Source organism: Eurypyga helias, unplaced genomic scaffold (genome assembly GCF_000690775.1).
Source record: "Eurypyga helias isolate BGI_N326 unplaced genomic scaffold, ASM69077v1 scaffold14720, whole genome shotgun sequence".
NCBI lineage: Eukaryota > Metazoa > Chordata > Aves > Eurypygiformes > Eurypygidae > Eurypyga > Eurypyga helias.
Window position 1 is genome coordinate 3,128 of NW_010225289.1, and position 10,779 is coordinate 13,906.

Here is a 10,779-nt window from a genome sequence, read left to right on the forward strand (position 1 = left end):
TGTATGTAAAATACTGTCCCAGTTGGGAGGAGGGTGATTAGATTTTTTTTTTCCTCTTAACCCTCATCATTGCATCCTGGCCTCCTGAAGTCTGTCTTCTCGTGACAGGCTGTTCTCTGTATAGGCTTTCTCATCTCTGAGACCTAAACTTTGACGATGCTAAGTACATTAAATGAAGTCTATTAAGCAAAGCTATTACTGATAAATTCCATTAAGACTACCCACTTAATCTATTATCTGCAGTGTCAGGTGTCTGTACTGCTGAGACTTGCAGGTCACCGATCACTTACTTAATGCTTTATGTCTGTTTCTTTTTCTCTATTCAAGTTGTAGTCCTAAGTAAATATATCTGATGGCTAATCCTGTTGTTTGACTGCTTTTCCCTTTTTTTTGTCTTCCCTCTACCCAGTGAGACTGCATCAAGATGTCTCTCTATCCTTCCTTGGAAGATCTGAAGGTGGACAAAGTTATTCAGGTATGGTGGGCTTTAGTAAGATGAGTTTTGGTGATAATATACCTGATGATATTTAATCCAGGGCAGGGGAGGCTTTTATTGTAGGTGGGAGTTTGTTTTACAATCACCTTCTGAAAGGGGAAAGACAAACTGTTTACTTTGTAGCTTGATATAATATGATTAATGCTTGATGCTTATTTTACTGCTGTTGAGTATATTTATTTTGTTTTATGTATTCCTTTATAGTCGTTTGTCTTTAAGTTGGTATGTTTGGTTATTTTGAAGTATAGATACTTGGTCTTAAGTAGATAAACATAGTTAGTCTCTTCTCATCCTTCAGCTCTGACGAATAGGTATTGTCTGAACTAATAAACCTGCTGTGTCTCATTCCTGGTGTCCAGACCTGTGAGAGACAGCTTTCACGGTCAGTTGGGCACAAAAAGGAGCACTGGCTCTCTTAACATCATTTGTCATTACGGACTTGTTCTCCAGCTGTTTCACGGTAGTGACCAGTTCTCCAAATACTTCCAAGATCATCACATTTGTGTAAAACCCTTTATGTGCAAGAATACTGGTAGCCACCTTATTAGACAGTATGAGGATGCAAAAGTATCTGTGAAACAAAATACTGAAACACTTTAATGGATAAAAACTCCATGAGAAATTGGACACAAATGTGTTTTATGAGGAGTTTCCATGCTTTCTGCAGCATTTTACCTAGCTTCCGTTTTTCGTTCCTAAACTTAAACTGGATTCCCTCCCGGTTTAAACAACAGCAGTGAGTTATTACCCTGTTTTAATGTGGCTGTAGCTTCTATCCTTGTCCTCCTCATTGGGAAGCAACTGAGCAAACTGCACAGAACGTCGTATTAACTCTGCTGTGCTGTCCCAGAGTGGGAATGCCTTGGTCTTCCCTGTGTTTGTGTGGGGCTCTTGAAGTTGTGGGTCCTGTGTTGGGATTTTTCCTTGTGGTGTCTGACCACCCATTCTCCTTATCTTACCGAAGTCCCTTAACCACAGTCAGGTAATGATGAACTGGGAAAAAAATAATAGCCTGGAGCCACGAATGTGCTCCTTTGGCTTTTCAAAGACCAACTGCAAGAGTTTGTTACAACTGGAAATAAATACGGTCTTTCTGCTGCTCAGCTCCTGCTGCCACTGAATGAAGCAGCGAGGGAATGGAATTAGGGTGTCTCCGAGTCCTGTAACCCTTGAACCATAGACCCCTTCAGTAATTTTGTAGAGCAGGGCCTTTTCTTGTACGCTGCCTTGCCCATATGCTCAGTAGGGTTTATGGACTTGGACAGAATGCCTTGTTTATGTGATTTTGTAGCTTATTGTGGTGTTTCACAGACAAGTCAGAGTAAGCCCTGTAGAGGTTTCTACGGGGAGCATAGCAAACTGTTCTGTTAAGCTGGTTTTGTTGTTGGTGACTCTAGAATCTCAAAGGCCCGTCTTCTAGAAATCAGCTCATGCGGGACAGGCGCTTGCTGTCGTACTCAGAGGTGACTGACTACTCAGACATTAAATTAGATTTCTCAAAGTCTCTACCACTTGATGTGTGGGACGTCAGGCAAGGCAGCCTATGAGAAAATTCAGGTGGGGGTGGGAGAGAAGAGCATTTGGTTACAGATCCCCAGTGCAGAGCCTTTGTTACATGATGGTATCTTGCTCCTACTGCCCGTGGTGGGAGCTAGGAGGGTAACGGACTGTCTACTGAGTATAGCTGAGAGAGTGGGGAAGTACATGCTGTTGTTGCTAAACACCATTATTTCAAGATTAAGCCATTCCATTTTCACAGACGTTTTTGGTAGCAAAGGCTAAATTATTTGACTCTCCCAAAAAGTGTATTATAAAAATAGTGTCATCTTAAACATACCTCTTTAAATATATCTCCTGGGAGAAAGGGGACAGAGCACTGAAAGGCTAATTCTGTAACCATAGCAAGTGAGTGCCATTAAAATGCCTGCTGGTTAAAATGAAAGGACTTGTTACATTAAATTGCCTAACCCTTGTTTTTGTCCAGAACTCGAGTTGGAGGCCATTCTTCTAAATACATCGGATACTGATAAATGAGTCATTCTTGCTCTGAAACTTTTTTCTAAAAACAACTTCCTGGAGAGTACAGGACTATGAGATCTTCTATTTTTAAGCATAATTTCCTTAAAAACATGAACTAATTTGACAGCCATGTTGCGTTAGATGATTTACATGTCCTGTCTAGCATGCTTCACTATGCATGTAGTAATTTCCTCTCCCCTTTGACGTTCAGCCTCAGAAAAGCTATTGGAATACCTATTTCTACCACACTTAACAGACCTCTGTAAGGCAGTGTTTTTCACTGGTTATGATTACACAAGGCCAAAAAAGTAGTAGCTGAGGTATTGACAAGGAAGGAAACTGGCTTACTTCAATACGTTCACTTGTATTTCTGAGTCAGTAAGCAATATAGAAACTTAGCTGAGCATGTGTGCTATAGTGGCAACTTCTGTAGAAAAATCCATCTTGGAAGGACCATTTTTTTCAAAAGGTATTAAACCAGTAGCACTGGATTGTAAGGGACTATGGTAGAGCTCATGAATAACATCTGTAGGTGGTAAAGAGTTAAAACTGCTGCAGTCCAGCTGCCAAAAAAGTCATTACAAAACGCTCTGCCAAAGGTCATACCTTAAAACTTGGCTATAAAGCTCTGTCAGCCAATTTTAATGTGTCTTTTAGGGCTCTTTAACTTGCTTGATGACAAAACCAGAGCTGGTTGACAGTGAAGCCTTTCTGCATTTTTACTGTAGCATTTTCTCTGAGGGAGATACAAGTTGAACCACTGAAGTAGTTTGATACTACTACAGCATGTTATATTGGTATATTTATTTCAAAGAAAAAGATTAACATCAGAGCTTCAAGATTAATATTAACTAGCATATATTAAGCAACCTGGTCTAGTGGAGTGTGACCCTGCCTATGGCGCAGGGGGTTGGAACTAGATGATCTTTAAGGTCCCTTCCAACCCAAACCATTCTGTGATTCTCTATACAAGGAAAAAAAAGAAAATATTTAGTCTCCTGTCAGTGTAATAAAGTCTTTGTAGATTTTTCTTGTCTTGCACAAGATAATGTGAGTTTCTTTCCTTTTAGGCTCAGACTGCCTTTTCTTCAAACCCAGCTAATCCAGCAATCTTGTCTGAAGCTTCTGCTCCTATACCTCTTGATGGAGGTAAGCTCACCTACTGCCTAGTATGCTAATGTTGTGGGAAGCAGTTATGAAATCCTCAAGTTAACAGCAATCAAAAATACCTATAAATATGTAACCCTATTTATGAAGGGTGAGACTATGCCTTTTTGGGAATGCCACCACCCACTATGGTAAGGTACTATAGGAGTCAAAAACCAGTGTTTGCTTATGAAGGAAGTTGTGGCAAATACTAACCCTTCTTTTAACTTTTAGAAGTCTTTTCCAAGTGAGCCTAATATAACACTTGCTGTTGGTACCACTTGAGCTCTTTTTAACTCTTACCTCAAACACTTATTTGTACTGATTTGTCATAGGTATGTTTGTAAGCTTTAGAGAGCAGTGTGTCTTTCCATATGAGCTTTCTTAGGAACAAACACAGATCTCTGTCAGCAGAGAAGTGCCCAGGAAGGTGGGACCTAATCTTTTCATACTATCAACATAAAGCTTCCAGCAGATTTTGGGTTCAAATGTCTGGTGGGAAATCTACCAGACCTAAAGCTGAACGACTTGTACCCATTTCTTCTCTTTTTTTCCTCCAATGCATGTGTGCATCCATGAAGATGCACAGGTATGTTTGAGGCCAGAGCTCTGGGTTAGTGAGTTGCTCTACAAGGCCTAAAGCCTCTAACCAGCAGTGGTGCTGAAACGGCTCTCAAGAATGCTGGTGGACCAGATATTAACTTTACCTGCAGTTCCCCTCTTGGCACCGGTGTGTGAAAGATGACTTTACAGCAGGAGTTCTGTACAGCTCACCAGAGAGCTGCCTCTTATAGATCCTTTGTGGGACAGATGCTTGCCTGGCCTAACCTCACTAGACCAGATCTGAGTTTGCTTCAGCAGTCCCTTCTTGGCAGCATTCTTTCTGCTGTTCAGAGTTTGAATTCTCCTGCGGTTCTTGTGCCTGTTGACCAAATCATGTAATTTTGACATCAGCCTGTGTGTGAGTTGCTTGGGAGCTGTGTGTGCCTGAAGAGTGATTAATCACTTCGTCTATCCCAAACAAAGGGAGGCCTACACCACCTATAGGATGTGCCAAACCCGCTGGGAATCCCTCTGTCCTGGCAGAGGCAGGAGAATAAACCACATCAAGAGCTTTTGGATGTGTTCTGCTATTTGGGAGGTGTCTGTTTTGAATGAGAATGTAATACAGCCAGCAAAGATGCATCCTGTGCTGTGGTCTTTGAAGAACAAAAGAGAAGAAATCAAGTAGCTGCAGAAGTCTTGTGTGTTGTTAATTGTGTATAGTCCTAGGGGTGTGAAAATGCAAGCAAAATTAGCAGAAACATTGATTAATAAGCTTTTAATATTGGTGAAACTACAAGCTGACAGATCAATCCAGAAATAAGATCGGACAGCTCTCATGTGAAACAGCGTGCAAACGTGACCACTGAAGGTATTAAGGAGGAAAAACGCCTGTTGTTTATACTGGAATTCAACTTGCAATGACCTTTGTTCCTTCCCGGAAAAGTTACTTTCCATTTCTGGTCAAATGTGGAGACTTAAACTAGCTGGCTTTATATGTGTATCCAGAAATGAACACTAGAAACCTAAGCTTTGGGAACTGGGGAGCCTGCCTGCTTCCAGGGCTGTCCCTTGTGCCACCTCACTTTCCCAGCAGCCTTCTTCATCCCCACCGGTTTGACCAGTGGACTCTTAAGAGTTCTCCTAACTGCCACTTGTTAAATGGCACCAGTTAGTTATCTGCGGAATGTCAAGAGCAATATCGAGCTTATTTCCAGAGTGGTTTGACTCAAGGTCTGACAAGTCTGTCAGCTTAACTTCCTTTCCTCCCACTCCTCTCGGGGGCAGAGAAATCTCCTGCTGGACACTTTAAGGGCTGTGTTTGTTTCTGTCTTGTTGAGAAGCATGTCCAAAACAAATCCATTGTGAAGCTATGAGGAAATGACAGCTCTTGTCCATGAAGACTACTAAAGCAGGCTGAACTGTGGACCTTACAGCCAGGAGGCTGTCTTCTGCAGAAACTTCTCTGTGCCTGGGATCCGGAATGTCCGTGGCATGGATGCCTCTTCCGAGTGCTGTCTTGCGCTTGGTGGAAGGTCACTATGCGTGTTCTCCAGCACAGCTGGTTTTGAGGGGTGGGAGGGAGAATGGTTCCCCCCTAACTAGCCAAAACCTTGGGAGTGAGGGCATGCCGTCACAGACTGCAGCACAGCGTTGGTTTTGGAATGTACCACCGTTTGTCTAATGTTTGTGCCATAAAGGATGAAGGGAGTAGCTGAAACTAGAAGTTCTCTGTAAGCTCTTTATCTCTAAGTGCTGCTTGTCTGGATGCCTTTTTTTTTTTTTAAGATGGGATAGCATATCAGTCCTGATTTGGGTGGGTTTTCTGTCGTAATTTTCAATGGAAACACATTATAATAGCACAAGATGTGGTGAAGTAATTGTACCTGTGAAAGCAGTAACTGTTTGTTAAACCAGCAGTTGTATTGATGGCTTTTCTGGTTTGTTTTTCTCCTATAGGCTTATACCCCAGACTGTATCCAGAACTTTCTCAGTATATGGGCCTGAGCCTCAGTGAGGAAGAGGTGCAGAGAACCCTGCCAGTGGCAGTGGCTGCTCAGCCGCAGGGTGTAGGTACCAGTCGAGCGTGTTCTAGAAAACAAAATTAGAAAGGTTAAATGTATATCCAGCATGCTCTGGAGTAGACTACTGTTTGTCTGATGCACCATACTTGACTGATAGGGGAATTATTTTAAGTAACAGTACCTATTTTTCTCTGGTCTTAAACCGAGCTGCACACTTCAGTGTGGGAGGTGGGGAAGAGCTGGTGCTGTGACGTAATGTGTGTTGTGTCTTTTGTTTAAATTATCACTTTGTGTAAACTGATGCACAGCTATTTTAAAATGTTGAAACTAAGGCGTCTGGCTATTTTGTTTTAATCAGCAACTGGTAACACGGCCCTCTACTAATTACATGGTAGCTCCAGTGACTGGAAATGATATTGGAATTCGCAGAGCAGAAATTAAGCAAGGCATCCGCGAGGCAATTTTATGTAAAGATCAGGATGGCAAAATTGGGCTTCGCCTGAAGTCTGTTGACAATGTAAGTACAGAAGCTTGCTTTTGCCCGTAGAGATCTTGCTACTGGATTACATTTGTAGTGAACTTAGTGTACGCTCACAAAATTGTCTTGGGCATAATGATTGCTTACCCATTAATGGAATTTGAAAATCCCTCATTAGGTGAGTAACTAGAGGGTTCAGCTCTTTGGACTGAGATCTGAATTCACAGCAGCAGTTTACTTCTCTGTGTTTTATAACACCTGAAAAATGCTTGTAAATTTTTTCACTTGAGAGCATGAGATCATCCTTGCAGAGCTGCTGTGATACCTGTTAGCAGTTCAGGATTTTTATCTCTCTCTGTGGAAACGCTGGGCAATACCTGAAGTCCAGCAGTGGGCAGAGAACTGCCCATGGCTTAGAAACAGCTCTTCTTTTACGGGTTCTTGCAATGTGGTGCTGGAGAGAAAAGTAAGGATGGTGAGGGTGTCATCTTACCTACCAGTAAAGAGTGATCTTGGGCTTTTTCGAGTTTCCTTTAACATGAACATAGTTGCACCAAAAAAAAAAATCCTTAAACTTCTCTCTTTTGGTATCTTTTGATTCTTAGCATGGAAAATGCTACATATTTTTGCTACTGAAGGCTTCATAGAGGGTTAAAGTGCTTTTTGTAGTTCTTGTAATCCAAAAAATGCTGGGGTTTGCTCTGAGTAGCATGTTTGTTTGATATCCTCTCCACCTGCTTTCTACCTTGTTTCCCCCACCCTGAGAGGGTATCATCTACAGTTTGCCTTGATATACTTTACTTGGTTTTTAGGGGTACTTTGACTAGAATTACTTTTTAATACCTTGGTTGTTACTACCTGAGGTGCTGACGAGTCCTAATCAATACAGGGTTGAAAACTACTGGGACTGCAAAAGAAAGAAACATCTGCCCCGGCGTTCCTAGCATTCTGAGCTATTTCTGTATACAGACTGATGCCTTGCAGAAGAGTTCGTAGTTGCACGGGGAGATAACGCAAATTTACTGCTAGTCTGTCTTGATCCAGTTGTTGAGATCTCTTGTTAAAGCAGAACAGTATTTACCCATTCAAGTTAGGATTCAATGCTATGCTTGCCTTGTTCTTTCTAGATTTGCAGAATTTAAAACAACATTCTTATTTCCTGATGTTATTCTAGCAGTAATTATCTGTCAGTCCATTAAAAGGCACGTAGACTGAAACTTCAAAAATGTGTCTTAATGAGAGAGAACTGCTGAGTCCTTTGGTCCATTTCTCTGGCATTACATAGGGATTGGGAGACTTTGAAGTGCTGTGTGTTCTGTCACTGGCTTTCATCTTTAAGGAAGAATCCTCTCTGGTTTGGTATTTAGGGGTTTTTTTCCTTTTTTCTCTTCTGTAGGGTATATTTGTCCAGTTAGTTCAGGCAAACTCTCCGGCATCCCTCGCTGGTCTGCGGTTTGGGGACCAAGTGCTGCAGATCAACGGTGAAAACTGTGCAGGATGGAGTTCGGATAAAGCACATAAAGTTCTGAAACAGGCTTCTGGAGAGAGGATTTCCATGGTCATTCGGGACAGGTAAAATGAACGGCACATGCCGGTGGTTGTTATCCATCTCTCAGTACTGGAGGGGTTGGGGTTTCCCCTTGCTCGAGCAGCACTGCAGGCATAACAGAATCTGGTGGTTCGTCCGCTTCAATAGTGAGGTATTGAACCCTCAGAGATGTTCCTTGTGGGAACAGTCAGAATAGGTGGGAACCTGGAAACTTCCCATCGACACATGCCTGGCCATGATGAGTGATAGCACAAGTCAGATTTCAACTCCACATTCAAGAGGTCTGTGCTGCTTCAGATGCAACTTGACTTTTGCTTATAATAATTGGAAAAGCAATAAAAGATGGTATCGTGATATTCATTGCTAATGAATACACGTGTGTGTTTATTTAGCGTGATAGTATTCTTGTGAACTCTGCTTACATATGAATTGACAAGTATGCTTGATGAGCCAATACAGATTGTTAATTGTATTAATGAGTTTCTAGCTAGCTGGATGTACTAATAATAGGTCAGATTCAACGCAAGGTCTGTAGGCTGTAAGAGGATGGATGATGCGTGATGTGACTAGGTGTACATCTTGAAGCTTTTTCAGTCTTCATTCTTCTTTTAAGAATCAACCAGGGGAGGGCATGGAGTAACAGATTCCATACTTATGTCATGTATGAAATCAAAATACTGGGATAGTGGATTCCCTGTCTACCACTCCTGTGCCCAACTCCCCAGCCCCTTGCTGGATTCAGTAACATGTAATACACAACGTAAAGGTTTATTGGCTGTAAGGCAGTGAAATTGTTCTTGGGGAAGCCTTGTACTCTGGAATCCTGTGGTCCTACCTGCAGCTGTTACAACTGCCTGCACTATTTTAGCTCCTTTTTCACATTTGTAGATAAAACTTGATTTTTTTTAACAGCTGTTTGTGTGTGTGTGTATGCTGTGTGAGGGTTTTTTATTAAGGTGGTGGAATACCTGTAGAACAGGGGAAAACATGTAAGGTTTAGGAAATAAATCTACAAATGCACTGTGACTTCACCTTGGAAAGAGGAGATTAAAGTAGCACGTAGTAACAAAATGAAGTTAAACCAAACTACTTCTCACTGTAGTTGATGTATGAGTCTCTACTTTCAACTTTGTTGATCTACAAAAAAAGGAACTGTACTAGGTTGAAGTGCTTTCTCTGGTGTAGTAGACTGAAAACTTGTTTTCACACTTTATATCTTTCCTCCTTCCTAGGCCTTTTGAGCGGATTATTACTATGCATAAGGACAGCACAGGGCATGTTGGTTTCATATTCAAGAATGGCAAAATAACCTCAATAGTGAAAGACAGCTCTGCTGCAAGAAACGGACTTCTTACAGAGCACAACATCTGTGAAATTAACGGCCAGAATGTAATCGGACTGAAGGTAAAACGAGTAGAGTGCATGGGTGTGGGGAGCTGTGAGCTCTCTGTGTGTAGAAGCTGTGTTTTGGATGGGAAAAGGATTCTGACACGTTGAATGTTCATAAAATAAAGTCAGTCATGAGAGGTAACTGGCTTGGAGAGACACGCTTTGAGGTTTCTTGGCAGTTTTCTATCTGTAGGTAGGGCAACTCCTTCTCTTCCTCTCTGCATCTACCTGGCTAGTCTGAGCCTCAGTTTTTATCTTGAGTCTAACTTTGCTGGTGAAACCTGAAGAATAAGCTTCCCCCTGCCAGCCTGTGTCAAATTCCAGTAGGAATTTAGTGTGTAACATCTAACATCTGTGCTTCTCAGGCTGGCTTGTGCAAGAGACTTGTAACCCAACCTCTGTGAAATGGTGTTGGAGGTGTGGCGGTTTAACTGCCCCAGGTGAGGGATTGTGAGGGTCTCGAGCTGCATGAAACCTGTCTAGAAAACGCTTTGTTAGTTGGCTTGAGTGATGTTGCTCATGTGACTTCTTGTTTGATAACAGGACCCCCAGATCGCAGACATCTTGGCAACAGCTGGAAACGTAGTGACCATTACCGTCATGCCCTCCAGCATTTATGAGTACATCATAAAGAGGTAGGTAGTAAACAGAGCAACTGTGGTGTTAATTGTCATCGGGTTGACAGGGGCTCTGTTTTTGTAGGTGAATAAAACGTACTTGTGATAAGACCTAATTACAACCCTAACCTGGAGGCTGGAGAAGGGGTGGGGGGAGTCTGAAAACTTGTTTAATCTGATGTTTTGGTCAAACCTGGTGTGTTTTGGTTCTGTTTTTAAACTGATCATATGTTAGTGATGCTCTTTGCCTTTTCTCTTGGAAAAAAAAACCCTTTTCTAAACATAATTTGACTAAGCCTGAGTCTCTGAGAACTTCGAAGTACAGGGATAACCTAAGGATTTGTTGCCTTGTAACTAAAATGTTGTTTCTAGAGAAACCAGTTCTGGTGACGTAAACATGATTCTTGGCAGGATACAGGTGTCTTCCTAATCCTTTGGCAGCACCGGCTTTCTACAGCTAGATCTTTCCTGCAAAAATAGGGTTTTGAATTTGCTAGGAATTAATTAATGCTTCAGGT

The 10,779-nt window shown here is 41.9% G+C and overlaps 1 protein-coding gene across 2 annotated transcripts in view; it reads left to right on the forward strand.

Moving 5' to 3' along the window:
- The first annotated feature begins 392 nt into the window (after positions 1-392).
- Positions 393-10,779, forward strand: part of SDCBP (syndecan binding protein (syntenin)) — an 11,138-nt gene continuing 751 nt past the window's right edge. The window contains exons 1-7 of one of the 2 annotated variants that reach the window (XM_010149023.1): positions 393-475; positions 3,586-3,664; positions 6,164-6,273; positions 6,587-6,745; positions 8,103-8,278; positions 9,488-9,659; positions 10,188-10,279. In XM_010149023.1, coding sequence (XP_010147325.1) covers positions 425-475; positions 3,586-3,664; positions 6,164-6,273; positions 6,587-6,745; positions 8,103-8,278; positions 9,488-9,659; positions 10,188-10,279 — 839 coding nt within the window. In that variant the 5' untranslated portion in view covers positions 393-424. The remainder of the gene's footprint in view (positions 476-3,585; positions 3,665-6,163; positions 6,274-6,586; positions 6,746-8,102; positions 8,279-9,487; positions 9,660-10,187; positions 10,280-10,779) is intronic. The other variant, XM_010149031.1, reaches the window with a different exon arrangement.